A 16525-nucleotide genomic window follows, 5' to 3' on the forward strand; every position below is an offset into this window, starting at 1 on the left:
GCATTTCTTCCTCATGTATTCTGAGGAATAATGTTTCCCCGGGGTGAAGAAGCCTTTCCTTTGTGTGGCCCCTTAATTACCACGCTGTTGTACCAGGCCAGCAAGTAGCAGGCGGGTACAGCAGCTGGGCACAGCCAATGCCAGGCAGCAAGGCCTGCTCCCTTGGGACAGCTTGGGACAGCTGGTCTGGGAGTGCTGCCCACCTCTGCACCCCCCTCCCCCAAGCTGGATCTAGAGGACCCTGGATGGTCTCTTGGCCCTCAGCACTACCAAGGGTCTTTGGAGAAGTGGGATGTTGGAGAGGAGGGAGGGGGAGGGATGTTGAGAGGGGGAAGGGGAGGAGGGATGTTGGGAGGGTCTCAGTTACTCTCAGAGGGTTATTTATTTCATCCTCTTCCCCTCCCCCCTCTTGTTTTTGCAGACGGTCAGCGTCAATAAGGCCATTAATACGCAGGAAGTGGCCGTGAAGGAAAAACATGCCAGGAATATCCTTTTGGCCTGGATCCTCAGGAGGCCGACCCTGGAAGGGGGTCAAATGGTGGGAACTGAGGTCAGGAGGAGGCTTCTTGCTTGGCAGCAGGAAGAGTAGCCCTTGCCAGGGACAGGAGCCTGTGGATGGAAGGATGGAAACCATAGGCTTGGAGAACACTATTCTCAGACACCCCAGCCCGGCAGTGTCCAAGGGTCCTGGAAGACCAGCAAGCCATGGCTTTTCTTATATAGATTTATATATTTATTTAATGTATATAAGTATTCTATCTGCATGTATATCTATATGCCAGAAGAGGGCATCAGATCCCATTACAGATGGTTGTGAGCACCATGTGGTTGCTGGGAATTCAGGACCTCTGGAAGATCAGATACTGCTCTTAACCACTGAGCCATCTCTCCAGCCCCCCAGTTCAAGCCTTTTCTATTTATTTAGTTAGTTAAATTTGTTTTGAGACACAATCTCACATAGCCCAGACTGGCCTCGAATTCACTGTTGCTGAGGGTAACCTTGAACTCCTGACTTCTGGAATGCTGGGATTACAGGCGGGTACCACAGCGCTCAGTTTTTATTCAGTGTTGGGATGAAACCCAGGACTTCATGCGAATGAGACAAGTCTTTCACCAACTAAGCTACATTTGGATTTTTCTTTGCTTGTTTACTTTATCTTATTTATTGTGTGTATGGGTGTTTTGCCCACACGCGTGTCTATATGTGCTTGCAGTGCACAAGGTGGCCAGAAGAGGGCATCAGATCCTCTGGAACTGTAGTTTCAGACAGTGGTGAGCTGTTCTGTGGGTGCTGGAAACTGAAGCAGAGGCCATGAAGAGAAGCTGGTGCTCTTAACCACTGAGCCATCTCTACAACCTCCACTTCTCTATTAATGGGTTTTGATGGTGGGTCTGAGACAGGGCTTCATTGAGTCTGCCAGGTTGGCCCCAAAATTGGGATTCTCCTGCCTCAAGATTTCACCGGGATTATAGGTGTGTGTCACCATGCCCAGCTTCCACCCTCACTTTAATCAAGTATAAGAATGCCTCCTGCGCTGGCTCAGCAGGCAGAGGCTCGAGTCTCGCTAGGCAAGCCTGCGATCCCAAGTCTGGCTGGCAGAATCCAGTGCGAATGAAATCCTCAAGGTTGTTCTTCAACATCCACACATGTGCCTCGGTTTGCTGACACTCACACAGGCACAGCCCACTTGTGAACAGTGATCATAAGCAAGACAAAAGTCAAAGAGGGTCCAGGTTTGGTGGTGTACAGCTTTAATCCCAGCACTCGGGAGGCAGAAGCAGGAGGATCTCTGTGAGTTCAAGGTCAGTGTGGTCTATAGAGGGAGTTCCAGGACAGCCAGGGCTACACAGAGAAACCCTGTCTCCAAAAAAAAAAAAAAAAAAGTGATAGAGGAAACATTTTAAAATGTTGGCATTAGTCCCAATGGTCCCAAGAGTGAGTCCCACCCTCCATCTCGTCCAGGGCCACATGTTTAGATTGCAGGTGACATATGCCTTTAATCTTAGCCACTGGGAGGAAGCAGGGTGAGCCCCATGAGTTGGAGGCCAGCCTGGGCTACAGAGTGAGACTATTTCATTAATATCAAAATACGGGCAAGGGTCTGGGGGTGTGGCCCAGAGGATAGAGCAATTGCCTAACAGAGTGCTCTGGCCCAGCCCAGGCATCATATAAACAAGGCGCGGGCCTGCATACCTGTGATCCCAGAAGTCTGGAGGTAGAGATAAAAGGATCACGAGTTACATACTAAGTTCTAGGATAACCTGGGCTACTTAATGTTGACCCTGCCTCAGAAAGACGGGTGATGGGGGCCAGTAAGATACCTCAGCACGTTTGCCTTCAAGCCTCACGACCTAGATTCAATCCTGGCGACCCCACGTGGAACTGACCGCCAACAAATTGCCCTCCGTCTTTCCCACGTGTACCTGAGCATATGAGTGCCCACACGTATACATGCACACACACACACACACACACACACACACACACGTATAATAATGATACATACATACATAAAATTAAAATGTTATTAAAAAGGAAAGAAAATCGCTTTTCAGGAGAAACTGTTATAAAATAGGGAACGAGGTATTTTGTACTCTAAGCCTCCAACCTGCCAGGCAAATTCGAAGAACTGTGGAGTCTTCCTGATGATCAGAGCTCCGCCTCCCCTTCCCACGCTCCACCCACCAAACCCTTGTCTTCCCTAACTCCTCCCACCGTGTATTCTGGGCACCCACCACGAGAAAGGGGCGCAGACCTTCTGGTCTGTGGTCAACCGACTGCCTCTCTCCAGCAACGCCATGCTGTGCTGGAAGTTCTGCCACGTGTTCCACAAACTTCTTCGAGACGGACATCCAAACGTGAGTCCCTGGGGCGTCTGGGGAGGCCAATGGCAAGGCGGGAACTGTGACACTTGAGTTCTCTGGACTCCTGCTGTCCGGTACAGATGCTTGCGAGCCTAGACGGGAATCGAAGCTTTAAAGATATGTCTTTATTTATATGTGCACGTATGTGTGAGTGTATGCCACATGTGTCCAGTTGCCTGATGAGGCCAAAAGCGGGTGTCAGATCCCCTGAGGCCGTAATTACATGTTTTAATTAATTTGATTAATTAATCACAACGTAATTAATTATGTTAGGAGCCTCTGAGAAAGATGCTCCGGTTCTCTGCCAGAGCTGCAAAACACCCTTAACTGCCGAGCCATCCCAGGAATTGAATCTTTAAAACTATTTTACTCGGTGAGCTAGCAATTAGAGATCATACCTCCTAGTTCGTCTCCAGCCGGCACATTATATGGGGATAAGGGGGCGGAGACAAAGGCTTGTCAATCATTTTGGGATTCAGCCATCCCCCCTTTGGCCAGGTCACCAGCCATATTTCTGATCATAAAATCCCACTCTCGGTATTTGTGCCTCTTTTATTATGATCCCTTGCAATCTTCTCTCGTTTTGTGGATCTCTGGGCTCAAATGCTAATTGAAATACTGAGCCAAGGTAGCGTCTGCCCGTATCAACCTGTCCTAGAGGCCCCTGGGCTGGGAGGTAGGCAAGCCAAGCAAACGGTGTCTGTGTGTGTACTGGTTACTTCTAACATTATGGAACTAGTATGTTATAGTATAGAATGTAGATGTTCCCCTCACCCCCTTTCAACCCTCCTGCCCCCTATCAAAAGTAATTGTCAGCCCAGCCCAACAGTCTGATGGGACTGAAGGAAGGAGCTGATTTCTGACTATTGTCCACTAGTCTCCACACATGTGCTCTGGCACCTTCAGGTGTGTGTATATGTGCACATGCGCACTCGAGTGAGCGAGTGAACACACACACATGCACACAAAAGAGGCTGCTGCCTGCTGCCCACCCTCGCCTCTGATTTCCCATAGGAGACCCACCCTTCTGATGGGTCTCTTCCCCACCCCAGCCCCAGGGAGGCAGCTCTCTGGCCACCCTGTCTCCCCTCATGGCTCTTCTTTTCTAGGTGCTGAAAGACTCTCTGAGATACAAAAATGAGTTAAGCGACATGAGCAGAATGTGGGTGAGTATGGGGGTGTACCCAGGAACCCCAACTTCTCACCCCAGCACAGCCAGACACCGAGCATGGGATATAACAAGTTCTCCCCCCTCCTGGTTTGGTTGAGACAATATTTCGTGGAACCTGGGCCTGCCACAAGCTTACTAAGAACTCATGACCTTCCTGTCTCTCCTGTGTGCTGGGGTTGCATGTTTGCATAGCCAAGTTCGATGTCTACACAGCGGGAGGAGAGGCAAGCACTCCGCCCACTGAACCACATTTCAGCTGGTCTCTTGTTTCTTCAGTGAGTCTTAGGGGGTGAGCTAAAGATGTGTCTGAATGCATTGTTGTGCCTGAAGTCCGGGGAAGCTACAGGAAAGCTCTTGGTACCCAGAGCCACAGCATTCCATGTCATGGGGTTAGGATCCCTCACCTGTGCCCTTTACGGTCACAACACATTGCAATTGTTTCTTTTGGGGCTGGAGAGATGGCTCAGCGGTTAAGAGCACTCACTGACTGCTCTTCCAGAGGTCCTGAGTTCAATTCCCAGCATCCACATGGTGGCTCACTGTCACCTGTAACTCCCAGGACCCCATGACCTCTTCAGACCTCCTCAGACATGCGCATGTGCAGGGCACAGGCCTATATACACAGAAAGCACCAATGCATATAAAAAAATTTGAAGATGTATTATTTGTTTGTTGGAGGTCTCTATAGGTAGCCCAGGCTAGCCTAGAACTTGTATTCTCCCAACTTTAGCCTCCTGAACACTGGGATTATAGGCATGCATTGGGGGGGGGCAAGTGTATGCACCTGAGTGTGACGGCCAGTCAGCCACGAGTGCTGTTCCTCAAGAGCTGTCCATCTTGTCTGGTTGTGTTCTTTTCTGTTTTTCAGTTTCTTTGAGACAAGAGTCTCTGCGTAGTGCTGGCCGTCCTAGAATTCGCCTTGTAGACCAGGCTGGCCTCAAATTTGGTTTTTCTATGTAGTCCTGACTGTCCTGGAATTCACCATGTAGACCAGGCTGGCCTCAGATTCACTGAAATACCCCCACCTCTGCTTCCCAAGTGCTGGGATGTAAGGCGGGCCACCACACCGCTCCAAGCTTCCCACCATGATTTTTAAGACACAAGCCCCTTGGAGTGGTGGTTCACCGATTAGCTCAAGTTGGTTGTCCATTGAGCCCTGGGGATCCTCATGTGCCCCCCCCCCGGGATCACAGCCATGCCCCATAAGTTCTGAGAATGTAGCTCAGCTGCCCAGAAAGCACTTGACCAACCAAGCCTCTTCCCCAGCCCCGTTTTTCTTCTTTTTATATTGCCCCCCCTTTTCTTTTGTGAATCAATTGTCTCACTTCGTAACTCAGGCTGGCTTCCATTACAGAGCCTCCTGCCTCAGTTTCCCCAGTGCTGGGATCCTAAATGCAACACCCGGATTCCTTTAAAATAAGTTTTAAATATTTCTCTCTCTCTCTCTCTCTCTCTCTCTCTCTCTCTCTCTCTCTCTGTGTGTGTGTGTGTGTGTGTGTGAGCGAGCGCTCTTGATTGCTGAGCCGTGTCTCCAGCCCCTCTTTACAAGAGCTATACCTTGTGGATATTTTACAGCTATATTAATGATAACCTGCCATACATTGCCTTTCATAATCCCTTTATCCGTCCTTGGAGCTCTGTTTGGCCATCTGGCATTTCTGGTGAATTTTAGTCATTCAGCACATTTGCCTTTTGTGCTTTTTGATTCTCCGCTGGGAACGCAATTCTTTGAAGTCAGTAACAAAGACAGGTTCCTCCAGAGAGAACCTGTGTTCGCCTCTGTGGAGCTCGCTCTCAATTAAATGCTCCACTGGGTGCTTATGAATTCTGGGGAGCGTCAGCTGGGGCCCTTCCCAGCAGTGGAATTGACTTCTTTTTATCACAGGACTGAGTAGAGGAAATCGAAATTGGCTCTTCTCAAGGATTCCCTCCATATTAGATTGCTGGCTGGGAATGAACACCCTTTAAATTTCTATTTACCTTTTTAGGTTACACGCATGCATTCCTGTGTGCGTGTTCGTGTGTAGAAAAGAGGGTACATGCACGCCATCAAGCATGGCTACCGGAGTCTGTGTTTCCCCTCTACCATGAGGTTGTCATGCACAGTGGAGAGCAGTTTTACCCCTGGGCCATTTTTTTCTGCCTCATCTTCTAATAATAAATAATAAAATAACATTTATTACATGTGTTGGAGTGGGTCAAGCATGGGAGTGATATAACACTCCTGGAAAAGTCAGGCAACACCTAGTCCATGGTGGTCAGTCCTCTCCACCAGGCGGGTCCCAGGGAATAAGCTAAGGTTGGAATACTTGGCAGCTGAAGCCCTCCTCCACTGAGCAATCAGCAGGCCCAGGAAAAAGATTTAAGAGGCAGCTCTGCCTCAGTACTAATGCACCTTCCTCTCCTCCTCCCCAAAGGGCCACCTGAGCGAGGGGTATGGACAGCTATGCAGCATCTACCTCAAACTGCTGAGAACAAGGATGGAGTACCACACCAAAGTGAGCAACTATCTGCCCTTCTCCACGGCTCTGCTCCCTCACCCCACCGCTCCTTCCAGCCCCACCTTCCTTTGGCCCCTCCTTGGTCTTTGAGAAACAGCTGGGGACCTCAGAGAGTGAGGATGCTATGGCCTATCTCTATGAGGGGAAATCAGCTGATAGAACAGTGCTATAAAGGAACCAGGGATGTGACCAGCCTTTCAACCTCTGCTCATGGGTCGTTCTGTTCCTCATTTCACAAATAGGAAAATGACCAACATCTAGTGGGAGGTGTTCCCTGGGAAAAATAGATGGATGGATGGATGGATGGATGGATGGATGGATGGATGGATGGATGGATGGGTAGGTAGGTAGGTAGGGAGGTAGGTAGGGAGATAGATAGATAGATAGATAGATAGATAGATAGATAGATAGAGATATAGAGATAGTTTGTGTGTGATCTGCATATGTGCATGTGCACCATGTGCATGCAGTGCCCAAGGAGGCCAGAAGAGGGCAGCAGATCCTCTGGCAGTAGAGGTATAGACAGTTCTGAGGTTCCCTAATGGTGCTGAGAACTTAACCTACCTCCTGTGAAAGAGCAGCAAGTACTGTTAACTACTGAGCCACCAATCCCTCTTGGCCTGTTGGATTGTTTGTTTGTTTGGTCAGAGGACATCATAGAGCGTCAGTTCTCTTGGGGCTGGGAAGATAGCTCAGAGATTAAGAGCACAGGCTACTTTTAAAGGAGGAATAGGGCTCGGTTTCCAGCGCCCACTGTAGCAGTCATCCGTCATTGCAGTTTTAGGGGACCCATTGCTCTTTTCTACACTCTGTGGGCACCAAGCACATACATGGTATACATTTATACGTGTGAACGAAACACACATGCACATAAATAAAAATAAGCCTTAAAAAGAAAAAAGTCTTTTAGAGCCATGTTGTAGTGACTCACGTCTTTAGCCCTAGCATTTGGGAGGCAGAGGCAGGTGGATCTCTGTGAGTTCCAGGACAATTCAGAATACACAGAGAAACCCTGTCTCGAACCCCCTTCCCCCAAAAGAATGATAAAGCAAAAAATCAGCCTCATCTTGTTCTAGCTCCAGTCAAAGCATGTCACTCTGGGATTTAGAAGCTCCTTGCTGCAGTCTTACCTGTCTCTCTTTAATCTGTTCACATGTCCTGCGGTGTCCAGCAGCTCAGGCAGAAGGATTACTTGAATACAGAAGGATTACAGGAGGAGATGTAGCTAAATGGGCAGAGGGCTTGCCTAGCATGCAGGCAGCTCAGCACTGCATAAACTTAGTATGGTACGCATATACCCTGTGTAACCCAGCACTCAGGATATAGAGACAGGGGGGCCAGAAGGTTCAGAGTTGTCCTTAGCTACATAGTATGTTTCGTTTCAACCTGGGCTACATAGGACCCTGCCTCAAAACAAAACAAAACGTGAATACCCTGACCTGTGTCTTCTGGGCTTCCATGCTCTCACAGTAGCAGGTCTGGTAAACTGCCAAGATTGAAGAGATTGGTAATCAGAAAGTACCCAAGACACGTGAGTGTGAACTGCCCGGGGATTCCGGATGATCAGTGGGGGAAACATTCTTACATGCTAGGCCTCAGTGCTTCTTGGGAGATCATGCTTAGAGGGTGCCCCGGGCTCATGTTGCAAGGAAGGAACCTTCAGTTCCGATGAGGGGTTTTGCATTGGATTCTTGGGAGCCAGTAAAGGGTCTGTCTGTGTTTGTGAGGTCATACAGACTGATCCTGTCTTCCTCAAAAGAGCGTAGTTGACATAGGACTTGCTACATGATTAATGTAGGCAGCTTGAATCCACATTGGTCTCTTTGGGCCATACAGGGGCTTTTTTTCTTTTTCCTAAGGTACCAGAGTTTGAACCCAGGTCTGTGTGCTTGCTAGGGAACCACTGTTCCTCTAAGAGCACTCTCTACCCTCTGAGCTGCGTCCTCAGCCCTCTGTGTTTCATCCTGTCTTCTTCACTCAAATCCCTCACAGAATCCCAGGTTCCCGGGCAACCTTCAGATGAGCGACCGGCAGCTGGATGAGGCCGGAGAGAGTGACGTTAACAACTTGTAAGTGGCTGTCTTTCCACTCCAGGCCTGGTAGGGAAATAAGCTTTTGTGATTCTGCCCCTGGTGATGGTGAAGAGGGTCTGATCCATCTGGAATCCTGCCCAGACATATTTCACCGTGGCTGTCTTCATCTCCACTTTCTAACCTAAAACTGAGCACCGTCATCTCTCTTTTTCCCTGTGGGACACTGAGAGGCTTAGTCTTTAAATAATGTTCATAATAGATGCTTGGGAGGAAGCAGAGGTGTTTGTGCAAGAATACATCTATGTGCACGTGGGAACCTTCAGCTTAGGAAAGTAGAAAAGACCATGGGGGGTCATGTAAAAACCTGGCTTTGGTGGCTGGGAGTGTGACCCCAGTGGTAGAGCCCCTGCCTAGAATCCCCCAGTGAGGCGCTGGGGGAGTGACTTATCAGTATCATACTTCCTTAGCATATACAAAGTCATGGATTTCATGCCCAGCATTGCATTGGGCCATTGAGGGAGAGTCATGTATATAAACTCCAATTCCTGTTTCTTGTGTTAGTTTTCAGCTCACAGTGGAGATGTTTGATTACCTGGAGTGCGAACTGAACCTCTTCCAAACTGGTGAGTCTCTTCCCTCCTAGCCAAGGTTGGAATCCTTCTCTCAATACCCAGCCTGAATCACTTGGTCCAGCTGGTCTTTTGGTGTTAGTCTTTTTGTTATGAAGAAAATCTCTATTAGCACAGGCTGGCCTCACAGCAGGCTGAGCTTTGGGAATCTAGGCTTGCACCCCACATCCATCTGGCTGAGCCCTGTTTGTCACTGGAGCTCAGCAGGGAGCGTGGAGATCTGTGCTTTTTCTGAGACCCCAGTGCCTCTGGCTCTGGAGTGCTGCAATTAAATCATGCATGCTGGGTTGCTCCTGCACATTATTAAAGAACGTTATTTTATATCAGATAGAAAGACAGGCTACTCTGCCCCTTCCAAGGACCCTCTCTCTAGAAGTCCTGGCCATCAAGCTCCCAGAGGCTATTTTGTCCTTTCTCACAGCCATTGGAAAGTGGCCACAGTTCCAGCTGGCCCTGTCTGTCATTGGAGCTGGTCTTCTCCCAAGGCATGCTCTGTGCTAAGAAGGGTCTGTCTTGAGCTGGGGATATGGCTTAGTCTGTAAAATACTTGCCTCCTGAGCTCGCAGCCCTGGGTATGTGTGTAAAACTGGATATGGTGGCACAGACCTGTAATTCCAACACTTCGGGGACTCTAAACTCCTAACAGGGAGTCTCCTCACGGATTTCATTAGGGCTGCTTCATGGACAAGCATCCGGAGGCCTGGCCAGGCTGAGAAATGTGTCTGCAGTCACACTGCTGGAGCTGGTGTTGGGGGTCAAGGGACATTTCTGGGCGTAGAAAGAAATGGCTCTGATTTCTTGTCAGATAGGAGTCAGAGGAAGGTTTACACAAATGCCTGCATCATAATGACAGCTGCTTTTAATTCGTGTCAAGAAAGGCCGCCTTGTAATTAGTGTGGTTCAGTTTGGGTGGTTTTCTCTGTCTCTCTGTCACTACCACCTGACAAGGCAAAGCAACCCAAAGGGGCACTGCTTACTCATGGCCCTTAGTCAGCTCCACACGCTGAGACCACAGGGAGGCCTTGCGTTGTTGCTGCGTGTATACTGCAGGCTCAGTGGGCAACCAGTGAGAGACAGTCAGCCTTTGCCGGGGATGAGATGACGGCATATAGCTGGCTTGTCCACCGCCAGAGAAGAGAGTAAGGCAATGTGGGTGGATGCCGGGGATAAGAACCTGAGGAAAAAATGGTACCACAATTAGTAGAGTGCTTGCCCACCATACATGGTGGTACATCCTTCTCCCAGCCCAGAGGAGGCAGAGGCAGGAAAAAAAAAATGGAACTATGTTGAGTGTTTTTGATCAGCTTGTGAACAGTCTTCTTTTGGTTTTCTGAGGCAGGGTTTCTCTGTATAGTCCTGGCTGTCCTGAAACTCGCTTTGTAGACCAGGGTGGCCTCGAACTCAGAGATCCACCCACCTCTGCCTCCCAAGTGCTGGGATGCACAGTAAGTGTGGTTGTGTATAATGCTCCTGCTTCTGCCCTACTATGGAGATTCCTGCCTCACCGTGGTCTTTCTCCCCATCTTCCCCAACAGTGTTCAACTCCCTGGACATGTCCCGCTCCGTGTCCGTGACCACGGCTGGCCAGTGCCGCCTCGCGCCGCTCATCCAGGTCATCCTGGACTGCAGTCACCTCTATGACTACACTGTCAAGCTGCTCTTCAAGCTCCACTCCTGTGAGTGTGACAGTCTCGGCCATCTCGTATCAATCAGGCACAGGGTCCCAGCCTCAGCAAGTCCCCAGAGGTCTGCAGGCAGCACACTCGGTTCCAAAGGACCTTCGGCTACCAGGCCCCTCAGAATGAAAGGGAGCAACACATTCTTTAGATTGCCCGGTTCAGCTCCTGTCCTTGCAGTCCTGTGTCTTAGGATGCTTCTTTCTGTCCACCTCCACCTCTACCATTCACCAAAGATAGTATTCTTAGACCCACGTAAAGGACAACACAACTGTGCAGGAGCTAATTCAGTGACCTCCAAACCATCTAGCAACCCAGTCCCTTATAATAGAAGGAATTTTATAGAGAAATAGAAAACAGAATGCAGCTGCAAGGCTAGTGGAGCTCAGTGGTAGAAAACTTGCTGGGAAGTCACTGGCTGAGGGTATGGTTTATGGTACAGCATTTGCTAGAATTCCCCAGTGAGGGGCTGGGGGGGCGTGGCTCAGTGGTGGAGCCTCTGTCTAGAATTTCCCAGTGAAGGGCTGGAGGTGTGGCTCAGTGGTTGAGCTGCCTAGAATCTCCCAATGAGGGGCTGGGGGCGTGGCTTAGTTGTTGGGATCTTAACTAGACAAGCAAAATGCCCTGAGTTCAATCCTTGCAGTATAGGATGATGAAATACACTTGGTTGTGGTGGCATATGCCTACAGTCCCAGCAGGAGGCAAAGGCAGGAGGATCTCTGCCAGTTCAAGGCCAGTACTACATTCTTGGCCAGGTTTGTTTATACTGTAAACTTTCTTAAACACAAGATACTTAAAAATAAACCAATAAACAGGTCACAGTTGATCCAAGAAAAGGAGGGCTGTATCCTGCCCAGCAGCAGATCCTCTGCACCCTTAACACAGTGTAGTCTGAGAGCTGCCTGGTTTGCAGAAGTTCTTATTCATGTTGACCTCATTTTAAAATTTGGGGCGATGGGGCAGACTGGCAGGGGGTTAAGCCCAGGGTGGCATCCAATAGCGGTCAGCTGGTCAGGGCTAGAGGTAGGCAGGCAGGGTGGCTCAGGGGAAAGGCGCTTGCCACCAAGCCCGATGACCTGAGTTCTCTTTCCAGAGCCCACATCATGGAAGGAGAGAACCTACCACACAAGTTGGTCGTTGACCATCACACTCATGTGGATGCAGACGCACACCCATACAAGCAATCAATCCGTTTTTTAAACTGTGGGGGAGCAGGCTCCTCCTGGGCCAGCTAGGATAGTTGCCTCATACTTTTCAGAATCCTATCTTTAAATGCAAAGTCCCCAGATAAGGCCTGTGCCAAATCCCACTGGCAGATTTTAGGCAAGTGTTCTGTCACCAAGTCATGCTCTCAGCCCCTTATTGTCATAATTGTCATATGCCAGGGTGGCCGCCCTGAAGAATGCCCACAGCATGGTGGGAAACCTAAAACCTTATAGAAATGGATGAACGCTAGTCAGGTTTCATAGCCCAGAATGGACAAGGGTGTGTGGCTGAGCTGTGGTGCTAGGTACCATAATCCCAGAGTTTTGAAGGTTCGAGGAGAAGATTGGAAATTTATTGTCAACCAGGGCTACGTGGTGAATCCAAGGCCTGCCCAATTGACGTAGCAAATCCCTGTCTCATGGGAAAACAAAATAAAATTAAACTTTAAAAACTGTGTGCATATACAACACACACACACACACACAAACTCTTGCATACTCACATGAAACAAGCAGTATTTCATAACAGCAGACTTACAAGTAATGACCTGATTGTGGTTTTTGTTTCTACATGTTTTTTTTTATTCCATTTATCCATATGTTTATTCGTGTTTTTGTTTGATGCATGTGTATGTGCTCTTACATACATAGAGAAGTGAGAGCACAGTTTCTAGGAGTCAGTTCTCTGTTCTGTCACATGGGTCCCAGCCACAAAGCTCAGGTCACCAGGCTTGGCAGCAAGTGCCTCTACCTGCAACCACTCCCCAGCCACACCTGGCTATTTGAAACTGGATAAGAGAAGCAATCACTGATTAATCTGGGGTCATTTCCCTCAAGGGTACCTGCAATTTGCTCTTCCAGGATTAGAAGTGTTTTGGGCCTTAGGGTATATCTACAGGAAGCAGAAAGGGTGGACCAAATCCCAAAAGCCTGTTGCTTAGAAACATCATCAATTACCGGCAGGGAGTAAGCCCTGTTGGCAGAGGGGTGTGGAAACCTGCTATCTCACCACCGCACCCAGGTCCACATAACCAGGGTTTGTGGCCCATACCTGTAATCTCAGCCCTTGAGATTTAGAGGCTGGAGACTCAGGGTCAGCCTGGATTACCTGTCAAAATATAAACTGATAGACATGGGGCTGGTAAGAAGGCTCAGCAATTAATAGCGCTGACTGGTTTCTTAGAGGATCTGGGTTTGACTCTCAACATCCACATGGTGGCTCAGAACCATCTATAACTCCAGGTCCAGTGGCTCCAGCGTCCTCTGTGGGCTCCTGAGAGCACTGCATCCACGTCATTCACAAACATGCACAAAGGTTAAACACTCATGCACAGAAATAAATAAATGTAAGGAAGTTAAAATAAATACCAAGGACTGGAGAGATGGCTCAGTGGTTAAGAGCACTGGCTGCTTTTCTGGAGGTCCTGAGTTCAAATCCCAGCAACTACATGGGATTTGAACTCACAACCATCTTTAATGAAATCTGATGCCTTCTTCTGGTGTGTCTGAAGACAGCTACAGTGTATTCATATATAATAAGTTTTAAAATAAAATAAATACCAAGTATAGGTGAATTTATTTTTCCTTATGTTTTTTTTTTTTTGTTTTGTTTATTTGAGAGAGTTTTGTATATACCAGGGTGTGTTTGAACTCAAAATGTAGCCCTCCTGTCTCTGCTCCCAGACAATGGGATTACAGGCATAAGCCACCAAGCACAACCTTCTGTTGTTAATGTATTAGCATGATGTTTGTCATCTTAACCTTTGTCAGTTTATAAGCCTTATTAATACATTTTTGTGTGCTGTAAAGGCTCATATACTAGACAAGCACTTTACTGCTGAGCTACACCTCCAGCCCCTCACTGGGGGATTCTAGGCAGGGGCTCTACCACTGAGCCATGCCCCCAGCTCCTCACTGGGGGATTCTAGACAGGATTCTAGTGCTTACCTCTAAGCACTTTATAACATACTTTCAGCTAAGTTAGTACTTTACTCAGCTATTCATCATTCTTACCCAGTTCCCTTTTTTAAGAACCTAGTCACTGCTTCTTCTTAGTCCCATTGTAGCTGTGACAGCTCATCAGACTTCCTTTGTTTTTGATGACCCTGACAGGTCTGAGTTCCAGTTATTTATTTATTTTTTTAATGGAATCTTCCTCAGTTCAGCTTTTCCTGGTTCCGTTCTCATAGCATAACTGAGATTAGGGTTTTGGAATTAAGTGCAATTTCTATCCTGGGTCTAATTGTATCTTTGTGGTTTGTTTTTGAAACAAGGTCTCTATGTAGTCCTGGCTGACCTTCAGCTCTCTATCTGCCTGGCTCAGTGTCCTCCCCACCCCATGCCCCACCCCCAGACAGGGTTTCTCTCTCACAGAGCCCTGGCTCTTTCTTCGAAGACCAAGCTGGCATCGAACTATGAAGACTCCCTTCCTCTATCTCCTGTGTATTGGGTTACAGGCATGCACCACCATGCCTGGCACATTCATTACCTTCGAAACTGAGAATTTGTACATGAACTTTGTGATTACAGCACTCCTTCAAAAACAATTAAACATAAAGCGTGTTGGGATGTATCTATAATCACAGGCAAGAGGATACTCAGAAGTTCCAGGCCAGCCTGGGCTACGTAGTAAGTTCCATGACAATCAGGGCTGCGGCGTGAGACTGGGTCTCAAACCAGTGAAGAAAAAGCATAGCACAGTGGCAGGGTTTGTTGTTCTGGGTAGAAGAGATGCTGAGGCAAGAGTACGTCCAGGAGTTCAAGGCTCGCCTGGATAACATACAAGAGTCATGTGTCAGCAAGAAAAAGGGGGAGATAAAAGGAGAGGAGGAACTGGGGAAAACGGCAGGGGGCCTTAAGTTAGTAATAAATGAAATCCAGGTGTGCAGCCTGTTGCCTTTGATCCCAGCACATGGGAGAATGAAGCAGGAGGCTCGTGAGTTCAAAGCCCACCTGAGCTGTACAGGAAGACCTCTCAACGTCAAATAAAATGAAAACTGAGTTTTGATGCATAGTTGAAATACGCAGCCTGTCACAGTCTGCGACGTGAAAGGACCTCAGAGAAGCAACTCCTTCATCAGGGATTGTCCCAGTGCTTGTGTAGTGTGACAGAATTAGCCAGGCCCTGTAGCCTAGGATCCACCCTACCCCTGAGAGAGGACCCCACTCCCACTTGCCCTGCAGTTGATGAAGACACGGCTTCCCCAGGGATACAAGCTCCATCCAGAACAGTGAAGTTTAAGAAGGCAGAAGCTGAGCATCCTGCTGTTCCTGCAGGGTCTCTTTAGTTACCAAACCTCGGGGCTAGGAGTGACAGGCTGGGAAGGCTGGCCCCTCCCTCGGCCCTAATGGGGTTTGCCTACTATCACCCCCCCACCTCATCCCAACAAGGTCTCTGGGAACTAACATGTTCTTACCATTGTCCTCCAGGTCTTCCAGCTGACACCCTGCAGGGCCACCGAGACCGCTTCATGGAACAGTTCACAAAGTAAGTGGCCCTAGGACAGGGAACGAAATCCAAGCAAAATGTATCATCCGGAGCGTCGAGTGCTAAGCCCAGTGACGGACCCTGTCTTAAAATCAAATGTGGATGGGAAGGAAGACATCTGACATTAACTTATTACCTCTGCACATGTGTTGCATATACATGCTTATGGTCATTTATACAGAAACAGTCACGCACACACCACACACAAATACAGACACACGCATCCAAATGTACACGCTCAGGTTGGCTCTTCCCTCTTCACTTAAACCTCTGTGGAGAACCTGGAGGTGTAGTGGTGTACAGCTTTAGTGCCAGCATTCAAGGTTTCTGTGAGTAGGCGACTAGCCTGGTTTATATGGTGAGGGGGAACCAGGCCTATGTAGAGAGGCCCTGACTCAAAAAACCAAAGCCAAACAATCGCTGTGGACAAAACCCCACAGACATGGCCTGAGCGTGTCTCTTGTGTAATTTTAATTCCAGTGAACAATGCAGATCACACTCCCACCCCACTCTTTCCCCTGTATCTCTTGTATTTTTCTCCCTTCCCCCTCCCTTTTGGCTCCTTCCAGCCATATAGTTCCCCTTCTACTTAGATGTTCTTTTTATACATGCATATAGTTAAATCCAGAGCCTGTGTAGTAGAGAAAACGTGTAAATACTTGGCTGAGTCTAGCTTATTTCACTCAGCTTGATAATGTCTAGTTCTCTGCATGGGACATTCTTTTAAGAATTATTTTATCACATTTATGTATTGTGTGTGTGCATGCGCTCACATGAGCTTGTTTGAAGGTCAGAGAACAATTTCCTGGAATCAGTTCTCTCCTACCATGTGAGACCCAAAGATCTAATTTAGGTCTTAAGCCTGGTGGCAAATTTCTTTACCCACTGAGCCATTTTACCAGCCCTATCATTTCTTCACTGCTGTGGCTGAATGAAACCTCTGTCCTGTACGTTGGCC

The 16525-nt window shown here is 48.3% G+C and overlaps 1 protein-coding gene across 3 annotated transcripts in view; it reads left to right on the forward strand.

The window, feature by feature from the left end:
- Window positions 1–16525, forward strand: part of HIP1 (huntingtin interacting protein 1) — a 126761-nt gene that overhangs the window by 75961 nt on the left and 34275 nt on the right. For all 3 annotated transcript variants that reach the window (XM_080940442.1, XM_080940444.1, XM_080940443.1), the window contains exons 2-9: window positions 422–485; window positions 2717–2859; window positions 3975–4031; window positions 6454–6534; window positions 8530–8606; window positions 9132–9193; window positions 10735–10875; window positions 15510–15567. In XM_080940442.1, the coding sequence (XP_080796568.1) occupies window positions 422–485; window positions 2717–2859; window positions 3975–4031; window positions 6454–6534; window positions 8530–8606; window positions 9132–9193; window positions 10735–10875; window positions 15510–15567 (683 nt within the window). The remainder of the gene's footprint in view (window positions 1–421; window positions 486–2716; window positions 2860–3974; window positions 4032–6453; window positions 6535–8529; window positions 8607–9131; window positions 9194–10734; window positions 10876–15509; window positions 15568–16525) is intronic.

Source organism: Micromys minutus (assembly GCF_963924665.1).
Source record: "Micromys minutus genome assembly, chromosome: 29".
NCBI classification, from domain to species: Eukaryota; Metazoa; Chordata; class Mammalia; order Rodentia; family Muridae; genus Micromys; species Micromys minutus.